Here is a 17,500-nt window from a genome sequence, read left to right as displayed (position 1 = left end):
ACCGTTTTTATGTGGGTGAAGTTCATTCAAGACCAAAACATGCCAATATTAGGCACCAACTCAGCGTTCTGATGGGCATCTATGAGATCTTGAAGTTGGGTGGATGCCCTCAAAGGAATTAAAATCGGGGACCCACCATGTTCTCAGATGTCCAACTCAATGCCAGAGCACACTCTTATGCACCTGGCGACAAAGTGGCAATCTTCAGGGCAGAATGCGTTGGTCCCACAAGGGCTAGTTATTGTTGGTGGCTCTATTGTCAGGGAAACAGGAAATATATCGTACAAAAAGGATAGGTGTAATTGGACCAAGATATGTCCAGGAGCAAAAGCTGATGATGTTATAGAGCAGATATCTTTTAAGAGCACAAAAGGTGATCTCATTGTACGCATTGGCACTAATGACATAAAATGTAGGAGATCTGCATATTTATTAAGCAAGTATAGGTCAATGCTGAAAAAAAAAAGTCGCAAATTTGAAAGTGTCTGCAATCCTGCCCAGACACAACAGAAGAGAGTATACGATGCAAGTCTTGTCAATCAATTTGGCCCTGGAGAGATTGTGCAGGGCTCAAGGGGTAAAATTTTTCTTAGTGTGGTCTGTGCTTGTTAACAGGAGAGATTGCTTCTGCAGGGATGTGATTTCTTTGATTGTTGGAATATCAGAGACATGGTGCCACTCAGATATAAGGGATGCAGAATTGAAATTCAGGGAGTACAATGTGTACAGAAAGGGTAGACAGGGTTATGCTGTTTAGTTAAGAAACAGCAAAATTTAAGGAAGTGCATCCAGTTGACATAGGTGCACAGTGCAATGTTGAATCAGTTTGGTGTGACATAAGCACTGGGAAAACAAAAATGAGTGTAGGACTTTGTTATAGGCCTAATGACTCTGATGAGCACAAAGAAATAGAGTGGGCCAGTAAATCAGTGTCATATAATGGGAGATTTTAACTTCCCAGATATAGACTGGAACTTGTGGATTGGTCACTCGCACACTAGTAAGGCTTTTATGGATTTATTGGATGATTTTTTCTACAGCAGCATTTTAGAGCGGCAACAAGAGGGAGTGATTATTCATGCATTATTCAGCAGTGATTATTCATGCATTAAGAATTTACAGGTAAAGGAACTACAGTGGTCTCAGAGATTTTTTGGTTCTATACAGTTACCATGTTACCAACAGCAAATTCTAAATGGGAAGCATTCAAGGAAGTAATTTTGGAAGCTACTAGGCTTTTTATTCCAACTAAGAAATACTGCTTTAGGTTTAGGCCCAAATGAATGTCAGATGAAATAATGAGACTTGTGGCAGAGAAGAAAAATGCATGGAATGCTCATAAATTGTCAGGCGACACAGAAGCCTATGGTAGATACAAGCTAGTTTGTAATCAAGTCACAAAGCAGGTTAGGCAAGCAAGGGCAGATTATGAAAATTCTTTGGCAAAGGATGCAAAGAAAAACAGCAAAGACTTCTTTACTTAGATAAACTCTAAAAGGAAAGTTGAACCACTTGATATCAATGGTTTGACTGTAGATGATCATTCTCAGATAACTGCCGAACTAAATGAGTATTTTTCATCTACATTCACACATGAAGAGTTATTCAAGGAGGAAAGGGCAAAATGTTTATCAAACTCTAACAGGGAGTTAATTGATTTTGTAATAACTGAGAGCAAAGTGGAGGAGAAATTGTTGAAGTTAAACATAAGAAAGGCACTTGGGGTAGATGTGATCTATCAATTTATATTAAAGGAGGTGGCAAAGGAAATAAGCAAACCCTTAGCCATAATTATGAGAGCATCCTTGGACTTGGAGGAAGTCCACATGGACTGGAGATGTGCAAATGTAACTGCAATTCACAAAGGGGATCAATGGTTGACACGGGTAATTACAGGCCTGTTAGTTTGACTTCTGTTCAGGGAAAATAATGGAATCACTGCTTAAAGAACCATTGCAGGATCATCTAGACAAGACAGCAGTAACAATTCAGACACAGCATGGGTTCATCAAGGAGACGTCTTGTCTGACCAATTTCATTGGATACGATGTGGTCACAAAGGAACTGGATGCAAAAAATAATTTTAATTTCATATACTTGGATTTCAGAAAAGCTTTTGATACTGTTGCACAAGAAAGACTACTGTGCTTACTGGAGCAGTATGGCATTAAGGGAAAGCTGCTACAATGGATAAAAGAATGGTTGAGTGGGATATGACAGAGAGTGATAATCAATGGGTACTGCTCTATGCTGACTAATGTTATTAGTGGTGTCCCCCAGGGTTCGGTGGTGGGCCCATTGTTGTTTTGTATATTTATCAATGATACTGATGAAGGTATATCAAGCTTAATGTTAAAGTTTGCAGATGATACAAAGGTAGGAAGGGTTAGTAAGGACAGTATGCTGCTGCAACAGAATCTGGAAAAGTTGGGTAGATGGGCTGAGAAGTGGCAACTGAAGTTTAACATTGATAAATGCAAAGTACTGTATATATGGGTAGCAGTAACCTCAGAGAAATGTACCAACTATGTGGTGTTACACTCATAGTAGTGGAGAATGAAAGAAACCTGGGGTAATTGTGTAGTCAGATATGAAACTTTCTGAGCAGTGCAGACAGGCGGCTAGAGTAGGTCATGGGGTCTTGTCAATGATATACAACAATTTTGGAAGCAGGGATAAGGAGGTGATATCCCCTTGTATACGGCAATGGTCAGTTCCCACCTTGAGTATTGCATACAGGTCTGGAAGCCTCATTTTAAGAAGGATGTAGAGTTGCTAGAACGAGTAAAGAGCAGGGCAACAAGACTGGTAAAGGGAATAAATGAAGGGCTCTTATGAAGAAAGGCTTAAGTTCGGAAAATTGCAGTTTCCGGAGACTAGACACCTATGAGGCGATCTGATTGAGATGTATAAGGCCTTGAATGGATTGAGCAGGTGCAATGCTCATGGGATTCTTCCTCGTGCTCAGATTACAAACTTGAGGGGGCATAGATTCAAACTGAGGAAAGACAGTTGTAGAATAGATGTGCAGAAGTTTGCCTTTAGCCAGCAGGTAGTTGATTGCTGGAACAAACTTCCTTCTGTTGTTGTGGAAGTTGATAGCTTAAATAAATTCAAGGCAGAACTAGACAAACATTTGGAATGAATGGTTCAGTGACATGGGAAAGGTTTTTTTTTTTTTTTAGTTGATGTTGTATAAACTTGCTTTCTTGCATCGTATGCTAATGCTAATTAATAAAAGAAAGGGCTATGAAGTATGCATCTTTTCTCATACATAAAACTTTCCAAGCCAGTTCTGATTGCCTTGACAAATTGAAAAAGCATCATGGCTTACTCAAAAAAGTTATTTCTGGTGAAAGTGGCATTGTAATTGAAGAAGACTGTACCTATTGGAAAGAAACAATTTTGAAAAATATATATGGAGTACGAGCCCAAAGACATATTGAACGTTGATGAAACAGGTCTATTTTTTAAATGTTTACTGAAAAAGACACTGACTTTTAAAGGTGATAAAAGTGTACGTGGTAAAAATAGTAAGGAGAGAATTACAATTTGTGCAGCAGTCTTCCATGTGCAACAGTATCAAAGGCCTTTCTAAGATCCAAATGCATGATATCAGAGTTATTTGTTGCATCTAGTTCCTTTGTGACTACATCATAGTATTCAATCAAATTTTTAAGGGGTTTGTTAAGGGGAAGCCAGACAAGACTTCCCCTTAACAAACCCACGTTGTGTCCGAGCTATAACTGAAGTCTTGTCTAGATGATCCTGCAATGCTTCTTTAACCAGTGCCTCCATTAATTTCCCTGGAACAGAAGTTAAACTAACAGGTCTGCTGTAATTACCTGTCTCCCCCTTTGATCCTCCTTTGTGGACTGGGGTCACATTTGCACATCTCCAGTCCATGGGTACCTCCCCTGAGTCCAGGGAAGCTCTCATAATTGTGGCTAAAGGTTTGCTTACTTCCTTTGCCGCCTCCTTTAATATAACTGGATAGATTCCATCCACCCCAGATGCCTTTCTTATGTTTATCTTCAACAATTTCTACTCCACTTTACTCTCAGTTATTACAAGTTTATCAAGCTTACTGCCAGAGTTGAATACACCTCTGGCATTCCCCTCACTGAATAACTCCTCATGTGTGAATGTAGATGCAAAATATTCATTTAGTTTGTTAGCTACCTGAGCAGGATTATCAACAGTTGAACCATCGATATCAAGTGGATCAATCTGATTCATCCCCTTCCTTCTAGAGTTTACATAAGTAAACAGCAAAGAACTCTTTGCTGTTTTTCTTTGCATCCTTTGCCAAAGATTTCCCGTAATCTGCCTTTGCCTGCCTAACCTCCTTTGTAACTTGGTTACAGACCAGCTTATATCTATCATAGGCTTCTCTGTCACATGTTAATTTATATGTATCCCATGCATTTTTCTTCTCTGTCACATCTCTAATTAGTTCATCTGACATCCATTTAGGCCTAAATCTTGAACAATATTTCTTTGTTGGTATATGAAAAGCTTAGTAGCTTCCAAGATTAATTCTTTGAATGCTTCCCATTTTGAATTTGCTGTTGGTAACATCATCAGTTGGTCCCACCGTATAGAATTTAAATACTATCTCAGACCACTGTAGACACCTTTACGAAAGCAAAAACCCTTCCCTTTTCCCCTGATGGTAGTTACCTCTTTGAGAAAATCCCACTTCAGCACACTGTGATCACTGCCACCTAGCGGGTCCTTTATCTGCAGATTCTTGATGCATGAAGAATCACTACTGATAATCAGATCAAGAGTATTACTCCCTCTAGTTGCCTCCCGAACATGCTGCTGTAGAAAACAATCATCCAATAAATCCACAAAAGCCTTGCTAATGTGTGAGTGACCAACCCACAAATTCCAGTCAATCCCTGGGAAATTAAAATCCCCCATTGTATGACACTGTGATTTACTGGCCCACTCTATTTCTCTGCACGATTGCTCATTATACTCATCATTTTCATTTGGCCTATAACACACACCTACTCTCATTTTTCCTTTCCCAGTGCTTATGTCACACCAAACAGACTCAACTTTGCATTATCCACCAACATCAATTGGATGCACTTCCTTAGATTTTATGTGTTTCTTAACTAACAGCATAACCCCTCCTCCCTTTCTGTCCTGTCCATCCTTTCTGTACACATTGTACTCCCCAAATTACAGTTCTGCACTGCTTATGTCTGTATGACACCATGTCTCTGATATCACAACAATATCTGCCTTTGATGTCTTGACTAGCACTTCAAGCTCATTGAATTTATTAACTATACTCCTAGCATTGGTGTACATGCAAGTACATGCACCTGTTTCTACTCTTAGTTACCCAAACACAGCCCATGTATTTATTTGTTCCACTATGATTCCCAGTAGTCCTGGAAATCCCCATTACCTTGCTTTCCAGGCTGCTGCTTAATTGCATTTCAATAGAAGTAGTGCAAGAAACTCTTTTACCTCTGCCAGCGGCTACTGTTAATCTATTAGTCCGTGTATCCCCCAAGCCAGCAGTTTTCCGACCCACCTAACTCTGCCTCAATAGCATCAGCAAATATTCTTTCACCCTTTCTATTTAAGTGTATCCCATCCCTGTAGAAGCAGTCTCTCCTGTTAACAAGCACAGACCAGGCTGAGAAAAATTCTACCCCTTGAGCCTTGCACAATCTCTCCAGGGCCGGATTGATCGACAAGGCTCTCATCATATGCTCTCCCCCTCCTATCGTGTCTGGGCAGAATTGCAGACACTTTCAAATTCAACCCCAACTTGTTAGAGATGTGCTAATTAAGATCACTCATAATCTGATGAGAGATCAGCATGTTCTGAAAGAGGCTGTCATAACAGTCTCTTATATTTTAAACAAACAATTGAATGACCTATCGGTGGTGTTATTTGCTTAAAGGCAACTTTTCAAGGTGGCTCATGGATTTCAAAAGTTTCTTCTTTTGTGGGATTATAAGAAGATAGTCACTGATTTGCTAAATAAATTTAGCAAATAAAGAACTGTCTTGTCCTATGTGATTTGCTAAATTTATTTTTAAGACCATATACCTTTTGCAATACCAAATGCTTAAAATTATGGACAAAATGGACTATGTATCTAGTTTGTTTGTTATTTGCTTTTTAGGAGCATTAGCAACTAAGGCCATATTGCTCCGGGATATGCGGTGGTCATTCCCTGACCTTTCCGCATCCTCCGTATTTGGTGGTGACGGGCTCGAACCCCGGTCTAATCAAGAAGCGTGTGCTACGCACTGCTGCTCCTTCCCACCTGGCTACGGAGGCGCCCTATGTATCTAGAGCCATATCTTTGTTTAGTGATCATTCAGTGTATGCTAATGTGAATTGAGATCACTTAGAAGCTCACTGAATGCCAGGTGCATAAGCTTCTCTCATTTTAACTGGATAATAAGAAAACAGAAAACGACATACACTAGTCTCTTTATTCTTCTACATGTTATTGATTATAGTTTTACAGGTTAACATTTACATTTTGTTTTTGTGTAATCCAAATAATTGTGCCATGGAGTGTTTTGGTAATATGTTAAATCAAAAGAGTGCACTGAGTAACAGGAGATATTTGCCAAGCTGCAAATTTATGTTTCGTTAGCACTATTACTACTACATATTGATATATGACATACTACATATGTCAATATGTAGTATGTATTATATATTTAATCTTATTTTAATCATTAAATTACGTTCTCTGTCGGGTCAACGATGATTAATATATGCTTACATTTATATTTTACTCATATTTCTTACCTTTGATTCTAATATTTCTAAATTTTCTTAACCTTTATTATCATCCTTCGATTTATTTATATTCGATTTACATTCAGCCTATACTGGTTTATATTTGGTTTAGATTTAAATTACTTAGCATATATTGATCATCACAGAAACAGAGAACCTCTTGTCGTTTTTTGCCTTCATTCTGGGTGGTTGGCCCCAGTTGAAGTCATCTAGATTGTCGGTAAAAAGCGATAATAATTTTTTTTTTTTTTTTGCGTTTTCTTAGGTCCCTGATGGTATCATTATTGGATTGATTTGCTTATTCTAATGGTTCTTTATATTATCCTTAATATTCTATATATATATATATAGATTTCAGTTTCCATTCTGAATAGTATACATTATTATTTTATGATAAGTCTTCTCATAGCTTACCATACTGCCAAAGCCTAAAGTCCAAAAGTGCTCATTCCTAAATTCTAGAACTCCATCAAGGGTAGATGCCTCTCTAAGACACTTGTCAAGCTGACCAACAATATGAGATGGAGTTGTCTGTAATGATATGTTGAATGTATATATGAACATTAAAATTTTTAAATAAATGCAATACAAACTTATTTCATAAAATAACATCTGCAAACATTTTTAGTAAAATGTTACACTGATGAAAAAACTTATGGTGTAGATAACAAAAGTGCAATATTTTGCAAAATAATTTATACAAATCAATGAAATTTGTTATGGAAGTATATTATGTTATATATATATATATATATATATATATATAGAGAGAGAGAGAGAGAGAGAGAGAGAGAGAGAGTGCGAATGTGCCCTTCCTTATTTTAAATGTGCTGGTTACAAGGGGTTATTTGTATATGAGAACCAAAGCTGTGTATGTGTGTGTGTGTGTGTGGAAAACCATTTTATAAAGATAGCCATTATTATTTTGCAATAATTAATCCTTGTACTGAAGGACTTAACATCTTTTGAGGTACTATATTTCATTATCAGAAGCATGTTTGCCAAAAAGTGTTAAACCTCTGAGTAGATAGTTAGGAACAATAGTGCATGTATGTCTATCATGTAACTGTTGTCACCTGCTGAAGGAATGAAAACTGTTGGTGGTGGTGGTGGTGGGGGGGGGGGAGTTTCGTGTTTCATAATGGTGAAATTATATTTGTTTTTTGCATGCATTAATTAAAGTAAGGAAGACAAATGCAATATATATAAAGAAGAAAGTTTAATGGGAAGTTCATATAAAAATATGCATATATAAATACACATAAATGAGCTATGGATATTCAATTTATTCAAACATGAAGTAGGATTAATGTTTTCCTACTTGTACTAATCCCTAATGAGAGAAACATTAGGTGTCCATAAATACAATTATTATGCTTCTTAACATAATAAATATATTTATGGGCAGCTAATATTTCTCTATTCAATTAGTTCATACAAGTTAGTGTTAGTAACATGGATGAAAATTAATTAAAAGAAATAGCTTACAGTTTTTCATGTGAATAAATAGCTGAAAGTAAAAATAAATAAATAATAATAATAATTTTTTTTCATTCCTGCTAATAAACTAGTAACATGCAGTTTATAAAGAAAGTTGGAAGGGTTTGTCTGTTTATACAGGATGAAAATGCAAACAGATAAGAAAATGACTGACATAATGATTGTCCATGTTTATGTGTAACTGTATTTATGCCTAAAAATAACTGAATGTTGTTGTTTTATAAATGTGCTTTTCTATTTTTAGAGAGTTAAATTACATATAATATTATACCCTCAACCTTGAAATCTGTGAAAAATTAAATCTGTTATTAGAACCTACATTACAGCTATGAAAGAGTGGAAATTGAAAGAGCGGGTTATTATAATACTGCAGAATGACAGAGACAACATTAATGTGTAAATTTATGGATAAACCTTGTCTTTCTGAAATTTTAAAATCAGTTCATGTATATAAAGATATATAAAAATGAGCATCCAGTGAAAAGGTTGCAGACAAGGACATGATTACCCCTGACAGCCAGGTCCTTGAGGTTGTCAGAGACATTCTCTCAGATATGCCAGACAAGCTGTACTTGCTACCTGGGAGTCTAAACGCTGATGGAACTGATATTCGGATGAGCCTCAAGTCAAGTGTACCCAATTTTGGCGACGTCCGGACGGTCCGTGGCATCCAAATCCTCTGCTTCCACCTTCACGATGGTAGGACTGTTAGTAATAGTAGTAGTGGCATGTGATGCAAGAAAGCAAATGTATGAGCTTATGCAGCATCAGCCAAAAAAAAAAAAAAAAAAAAAAAATCACACCATTCCCTCCAAATGCCTGTCCAGTTCCTCCTCAAATTTATTCAACCTATCAACTTTCACAACGACAGATGGAAGTTTGTTCCAGCAATTAACCACCCGCTGGCTAAAGGCAAATTTCCACTCATTTTATTCTATATCTGTCTTTTCTTAATTTGAATTTATGCCCCATTAGGTTCGTAATCTGAACAAGTGGAAGGATCCCATCAGAATTCAGCGTGCTCAACCCATTCAAGGCCTTATATACCTCAATCAGATCACCGCGCAGGTGCCTAGTCTCCAGCCACTGCAATTTGCAGAACTTAAGACTCTCTTGGTAAGAAGATCCCTTCATTCCCCTCACCAATCTTATTGCCCTTCTCTGTACACGCTCAAGTAAATTTACATCCTTCCTAAAATGAGGCCTCCAGACCTGTACGCAGTACTCAAGGCGTGGCCTGACCATTGCCTTATACAGAGGGATAATCACCTGCTAGCAAAATTCCTATATATCATTGACAAAACCCCATGACCTAACCTGGCAGCCTGTCTGCATTGCTCAGAAAACTTCTGAGCAATGCAGTAATTGTGCAGGTAGATATGACACAACAGTGTCATATCTACCTGCACAATTACTCCCAGGTCTTTTTCATTTTCTACCACCTTAAGTGTAGTACCACACAGTTGGTACATTTCTCTGGGGTTACTTCTACCCATATGCAGTACTTTGCATTTGTCAAGGTTAAACTTCAGTTGCCACTTCTTAGCCCATCTGCCCAAATTATCTAGATCCTGTTGCAGTAGCACACTGCCATTACTGTCATTAACAACCCTGCCAACCTTTGTATCATCTGCAAACTTCAACATTAAGCCTGATATACCTTCATGAATATCATTGATAAATATACAAAACAACAGTGGACCTAACACTGAACCCTGTGGGACTCCACTAATAACATTAGTCCAAGAAGAGCAGCACCCATTGATTACCACCCTCTGTCTTCTCCCACTTAACCATCCTTTTATCCATCGTAGCAACTTACCCTTAATACCATTCTGCTCCAATTTGTACAATAGTCTTCCATGCGCAACAGTGTCAAATGCTTTCCTGAAATCCAAATACATGATATCAAAATTATTTTTTGCATCCAGTTCCTTTGTAACCACATCATAATATCCTATCAAATTTGTCAGACAAGACTTTCCCTTAACAAACCCATGCTGTGTCTGAATTATTGCTGCAGTCTTGTCTAGATGATCCTGCAATGCATCTTTAACCAGCGACTCCATTATTTTACCCGGAACAGAAGTTAAACTAACTGGTCTGTAATTACTCGTATCACCGGATACATTTGCACATCTCCAGTCCGTGGGAAACTCCCCTGAGTCCTAGGATGCTCTCATAATTATGGCTAAGGGTTTGCTTAGTTGCTTTGCCGCCTCTTTTAATATAACTGGATAGATCCCATCCACCCCAGGTGCTTTTCTTATGTTTAACTGCAACAATTTCTCTTCCACTTTGCTCTCAGTTATTACAAAATCATTAAGTATCTTGCTACAATTTGATAACCTTCTGCCATTTTCAAACCTTAATAATTCCTCATGTGTGAATGTAGATGCAAAATACTCATTCAGTTTGTTTGCTATCTGAGCAGGATCATCAACAGTCGAACCATCGATGTCAAGTGGCCAATCAGATTCATTCCCTTCCTTTTAGAGTTTATATAAGTAAAGAAATCCTTGCTGTTTTTCTTAGCATCTTTTGCCAAGGATTTCTCGTAATCTGCCTTCACCTGCCGAACCTCCTTTGTGACCTGATTACAGATTAACTTATATCTGCCATAGGCTTCTGAGTCGCTTGATAATTTACATGCATCCCATGCATTTTTCTTCTCTGTTACAAGTCTCATTAGTTCATTTGACAACCATTTAGGCCTAAACCTTGAACAATATATCTTAATAGGTATGAAACTTTTAGTAGCTTCCACGATTAATCCTGGGTATAACCTCCATGCACAAGTAGATGGTGGGTGACCACCCAGGTGTGAACCAATGTAAGCAGGGGTCGAGGTGTGGCACCCACACCACATGAAGGAATGCCGCCCCTCTATGTTACCAGGCAGTACTAGCTGGTAGATGAATCTCATCAACCGGAGCAATACCACCACTTTGCTTATTGGAGGCTTGAAGCGGTGGAACCCATGTTTAGTCTCTAGAGCTAAGTTCCGTTCAACCCTTCCCTATCTCTTCCATCATGCAGTATGATTGATACCTTTTGAGGTTATGATGAACATCGTGTGGAGATCCAATATTCCTTACATTTCGAGAGTACAGCTCTAAAACGGTGTTCGCAGGCCGGCCACTAGTTAGTACACCGGACCGAACCAATTGTCCCACCCACTTTTTCTTACTATTGAATACACCATGAATTGTCAAACTAATAGAGCAAGCTTATCTGCGAAAAGATCTAAACCTCCCAAGCACTTCCTAATTCATTTCAAAAATATACGTGGTCTCAATTCTAATCTCAATGATGTCCATTTCCACTTGCAGTCTGCCAAACCCGTGTACTTTTTCTGACAGAATCCCAGTTATCAGTTGATTCAACTACTGCTCATCTGAGATGCCCAAATTATTTTCTGTATGATTCCTTTTGCCTCAAAGGTGGTAAATAAGTCAGTTCTGATATTCACTGTCAGAGACTTAGCAATTTGGAATCTCCTCTCTTTGATCTTCTCTGGCTTAAAACCTTTCTACCTCATTGTGTCAAATTCATCTGTTGTCTCTACCGTTCTCCTAACTCCACTAATCACTTGGAGCTCTTTGACTTCCTCTCTTTGCAATTTGACTTTCTCCAGTCCAGCTTTCCTAACAGTGAGGTAATTTTCCTTGGTGAATTTAATGTTCACAACTCCAGCTGGCTTCTGTTTTCTAGTAACACCGACCCAGTGATGCTGAGGCTTTTGCAATTACTAATGACCTTGCACAGATTGTTCATTTACCTACAAGAATACCGGACAATCTTAATCATACAGCCAATAGGCATGATCTTTTTCTCACAAACAACCCTTCTAAGTACGCGGTCGAAGTGAGAGGTCGTTTAGGCACTTCAGATCACAACTTGGTGATTGTCTCTTCTTCAATGGAACATTTATCTCATGGCTATTCCAAACCTCGTGTTGTTTGGCATTACAAGAATGCAAAATGGAATGACCTGCGAGATTTCTTTTCTTTGGTCAGATTACTGTTTCAAAACTTCTGATGCTCAGATCGTGTCAGTGAAATTATTCTTGCAGGAATCAAATCCTTCATCCCACACTCCACTTTAAAATCTCGTCCTTTATCTAAACCTTAGTTTTCCAATAAATGTGCTAAGGCTGTTCAAGAGAAGAATGTTGCATATCGTAATTGGCTTGTTTCTAATTCTCCAGTTGCATTTTCTGCCTACACCAAAGCTCGCAACAATTGTAAAGCAGTTATTAATCAGTCCAAACTAGAGTTTGAACAGGCTAAGAGTAGAAAACTTGCTTCTTGCCCTAATGTTAGCCGAGCATTCTGGTCTCTTGCAAAAGCTATTGGCCGCAACTTTTACCCATCTCTGCTCCCGCCTCTGTCCAAACCAGATGGTTCTGTTGTCACTTCAGCCAAGGATAAAGCTGACCTACTAGCATCCCATTTTTCTTCCAACTCATGTATTAATGATCTTGGTAAAACAATTCCACCATTCCCAACATGCTCCATTCAATACCCCCTGTGGTCTTCCGCCAAAAGTGTGTCAGAAGGATTTTGACGAATCTTGATGCTAAGAAAGCTCCAGGTCCCGATGGTATTTCTCCACTTGTTCTCAAAACCTGTGCTCCTAAACTTACTCCTATTCTTTGCCGCCTTTTTTCACTTTCTTATTCCAAAGGTGTTTTTCCTTCTGCTTGGAAATTTGCTCATATCCAGTCAGTTTCTAAAAAGGGTGACAAATCCCTCCCATCCAATTATCGTCCCATTGCAATTACTTCTACTCTTTCTAAAGTAATGGAGAAATCAATTAACCGCCAACTCTTAAACTACCTAGAAACCTTCCGTCTGATGAACGATCACCAGTATGGATTCCGTCAGTGTTGATCCACTGGTGATATTCTGGCTTATGTTACCCATTTATGGATTAATTCAATGGAAAGGTTCGGTGAAACACAAGTAGTTACTCTTGACACCTCAAAGGCTTTCGATCGTGTTTGGCATAAAGGTCTTCTGAACAAGCTTCCATCTTATGGTTTGCCAACTGTTTTTAGTAATTGGTTATCCAGTTTTCTCTCTGATTGCTCACTGAGGGTGATGGTAGATGGCTCTCTGTCTTCTAACTTCTCCACTAATGCCGTTGTCCCCCAAGGTTCAGTTCTTTCCCTCACTCTTTTCCTCTTGTATATTAATGACCTTCTTCTATTGACTGGAAATCCTATCCATAGTTTTGTCGATGATAGCACATTGCATTCCACTTTCCATTTTGAGAAACCTTGTCCTGCTCAATCAGTTTCAACTTCTCGAAAATCTGCTACCAATTCCTTAAATGCCGATCTTCAGGTAATTCTCCAGTGGGGCAAAGACAACTTATTTCAACCCTTCAACCCTTCTAAAACTCAGTCTTGTCTTATATCTCGCAAAAAGGATTCTTCTGCTCCTATGCTTATCTTTAGTGACACTCCGATTTCTAGGCAAAATGATATATCTCTTTTGGGGATTACCTGACTTCTAATCTCTCTTGGCACAAGCACATTACAAATATTGCTTCCTCTGCATCTAAAAAAAATTGGTTTTCTCTTTCGCGCTCGGCGTTACTTTTCTTCCAAACAGCTGCTCGCTCTGTATAAATCGCAAACCGCCCTGCCATGGAATATTGTTCCCACATCTGGGGTGGTGCCCCCAAAACCTCTCTCAGGCTTCTTTATTTCATTCAGAAGAGGGCAGTTAGGTTAATTAATGATTCATCTCTAACAGAGTCTCTTCACTCGCTTTCTCATAGACGTACTGTTTCTGCTACATGCCTCTTCTACAGATACTTCCATGGGCACTGTTCTTCTGAACTGGCTTCTATAATTCCCGCTCTCTCTTTCAAAACAGTCCAACCACGTGCCGCCACCAGCCAACATCCATTTACTGTCCAACTCCAAACTCACAGAACCAACTTTTCATCTTCCTCATTTATTCATTCAACTGCCGTTTCTGGAACAATCTTTCTTCAACCTTTCTTTATTACAGTCTACAGAAGTTCAAGTCCAATGTCAATAAATATCTTCTTTCGTCTTCTCAACCTCCAACCCAAGCACGGTACTAAGTTTTATTTATTTATTTTGGTTTTTAGGAGCATTAACAACTAGGGGCATATTGCTCCGGATATGCAGCTTGAACCCCGGCCTAGTCAAGAAGCGTGTGTTATGCACTGCTGCTCCTTCCCACCTGGCTACGGAGGCGCCGATGGTACTAAGTACTATAGGTTCTAATACCTCTCATATTTGGGGTTTACATAAAAAAAAAAAACAAAAAGTGTACTTATAACACTTTCTCAATGCCATTAATGAATGAATTTTCAAGAGATCTGCTGGTATCAAAGTACAAAGTTTTCTAGGAGAGACAGAGCAGTTTACACCTTATGTAAAGTTTGGAGATGGCTGAAAACTTGAAATTTATCTTCCTAAAGAATTCATAAATGCTGAATGAGATAAAGACTTCTTGAGACCTCACTGCCACTCTTCATTCAGGAAATATCCTCTACCAGCTGTATGCTATACTGAGTGCCTGCTATATTAGGTACACTACCTTTTTCAAGAAATGGAGCACTCCTACAGCATCCCTATATATATCTGCCCTTCTGCTTTATATCACATGGTATGAACATGTGATACTATTACTGAAGGAGTAACAGCATCACATGGACAAGATGAGAAATCTCTCATCTTGTCCATTCTCACAGATTTAAGTGACTAACTGCAGAAGAATGGTAGTCAGTACCAGATGCACTAGTTACGGGTATCTCAAAACTGCAACCCTGTTGAAATTTTCACATATGACTGTGTCTCAGGTATACAAAGGTCCAATAATCATATAACAGCCAGTCACACTGCTGTGGTCAGAAACAGCTCACTGATGCAAGAGACTAACAGAGGCTGATATGACTTGTGAAGCATAACAGAAAAGCTGCATCAGTCAATTAATAATCTGGTACAACAATAATTACCAAAGAGGTATTTAAGAATGCACAATTCATTATATCTTATCACAGATGGGGTATCAGCAACTGAACCCAGTATCACTCTTGACAGAAAAAAAAACAAGATGATATGGCCACAGTCTTTTTTTTTTTTTTTTTTTTTTTTTTATGTAAACCCCAAACACAAGAGGTATTAGAACCTATAGTACTTAGTACAGTGATTGGGTTGGAGGTTGAGAAGACGAAAGAAGATATTTGTTAACATTGGACTTGAACTTCTGTAGACTGTAATTTTCAGGAAATACATATGAAGGAAGGTTGTTCCAGAAAATGGCAGTTGAATGAATAAACAAGGAAGATGAAAAGTTGGTTCTGTGAGTTTGAAGTTGGATAGGAAATGGATGTTGGCTGGTGGCGGCACGTGATCGGACTATTTTGAAAGAGAGAGAGCAGGAATTATAGAAGCCAATTCAGAAGAACAGTGCCCATGGAAGTATCTGTAGAAGAGGCATGCAGCAGAAACAGTACGTCTATGAGACAGCGAGTGGAGAGACTCTGTTAGAGAAGAATCATTAATTAACCTAACTGCCCACTTCTGAATGGAATCAAGAAGCCTGTGAGAGAGAGGTTTTGGGGGCACCACCCCAGATGTGGGAACAATATGCCATGGCAGGGTGGATTTGCGATTTGTACAGAGTGAGCAGCTGTTTGGAAAGTAACGCCGAGAGGGAAAGAGAAAACCAAGTTTTTTAGATGTAGAGGAAGCAATATTTGTAATGTACTTGTGCCAAGAAAGATTAGAAGTCAGGGTAATCTCCAAAAGAGATATATCATTTTTCCTAGAAATCGGATTGTCACTAAAGATAAGCATAGAAGCAGAAGAATCCTTTTTGCGAGATATAAGACAAGACTGAGTTTTAGAAGGGTTGAAATCAACTAAGTTGTCTTTGTCCCACTGAAGAATTACCTGAAGATTGGCATTTAAGGAATTGGTAGCAGATTTTCGGCAAGGCTTCTCAAAATGGAAAGTGGAATGCAATGTGCTATCATCGGCAAAACTATGGATAGGATTTGAAGTCAATGGAAGAAGGTCATTAATATACAAGAGGAAAAAAGTGGGGGAAAGAACTGAACCTTGGGGGACACCAGCATTAGTGGAGAAGTTGGAAGACAGAGAGTCATCTACCATCACCCTCAGTGAGCAATCAGAGAGAAAACTGGATAACCAATTACTAAAAACAGTTGGCAATCCATAAGATGCAAGCTTGTTTAGAAGACCTTTATGCCAAACACGATTGAAAGCCTTTGAGATGTCAAGAGCAACTACTCATGTTTCACTGATCCATTCCATTCCATTGAATTAGTCCATAAATGGGTAACATAAGCCAGAATATCACCAGTGGATCGACACTGACGGAATCCATACTGGCGATCATTGATCAGATGGAAGGTTTCTAGGTAGTTTAAGAGTTGGCGGTTAATTGATTTTTTCATTACTTTAGACAGAGTAGAAGTAACTGCAATGCGACGATAATTGGATGGGAGGGATTTGTTACCCTTTTTTAGGAACTGGCTGGATATGAATAAATCTCCAAGCAGAAGGAAAAATACCTTTGGAATAAGAAAGTGTAAAAAGGGGGCAAAGAAGAGGAGTAAGTTCAGGAGCACAGGTTCTGAGAACAAGTGGAGAAATACCATCGGGACATGGAGCTTTCTTAGCATCAAGATTCGTCAAAATCCTACTGACATCCTTTTGATGGAAGACCATAGGAGGCATTGAATGAAGTGTGTTGAGAATGGTGGAAGGTGTTTTACCAAGATCATTAATAAATGAGTTGGAAGAAAAATGGGATGCTAGTAGGTCAGCTTTATCCTTGGCTGAAGTGACAACAGAACCATCTGGTTTGGACAGAGGCGGGAGCAGAGATGGGCAAAAGTTGCGGCCAATAGCTTTTGCAAGAGACCAGAATGCTCGGCTACCATTAGGGCAAGAAGCAAGTTTTCTACTCTTAGCCTGTTCAAACTCTAGTTTGGATTGATTAATAACTGCTTTACAATTGTTGCGAGTTTTGGTGTAGGCAGAAAATGAATCTGAAGAATTAGAAACAAGGCAATTGCGATATGCAACATTCTTCTCTTGAACAGTCTTAGCACATTTATTGGAAAACCAAGGTTTAGATAAAGGACGAGATTTTAAAGTGGAGTATGGGATAAAGGATTCCATTCCTGCAAGAA

General features: G+C 38.7%; 1 protein-coding gene across 2 annotated transcripts in view; it reads right to left on the bottom strand.

Annotated features, from left to right (window-relative positions):
• The window catches only part of LOC150088625 (zinc transporter 6-like), a 222,268-nt gene that overhangs the window by 42,147 nt on the left and 162,621 nt on the right, over positions 1-17,500 (bottom strand). For both annotated transcript variants that reach the window (XM_090370825.1, XM_090370826.1), the window contains exon 12: positions 7,205-7,321. In XM_090370825.1, coding sequence (XP_090226951.1) covers positions 7,205-7,321 — 117 coding nt within the window. The remainder of the gene's footprint in view (positions 1-7,204; positions 7,322-17,500) is intronic.

Source organism: Mastigoproctus giganteus, chromosome 3 (assembly GCF_048544385.1).
Source record: "Mastigoproctus giganteus isolate SK-2022 chromosome 3, ASM4854438v1, whole genome shotgun sequence".
Classification (NCBI taxonomy): Eukaryota; Metazoa; Arthropoda; class Arachnida; order Uropygi; family Thelyphonidae; genus Mastigoproctus; species Mastigoproctus giganteus.
The sequence above is the reverse complement of the archived record's forward strand: the minus strand, read 5'-3'. Positions and strand labels throughout refer to the sequence as shown.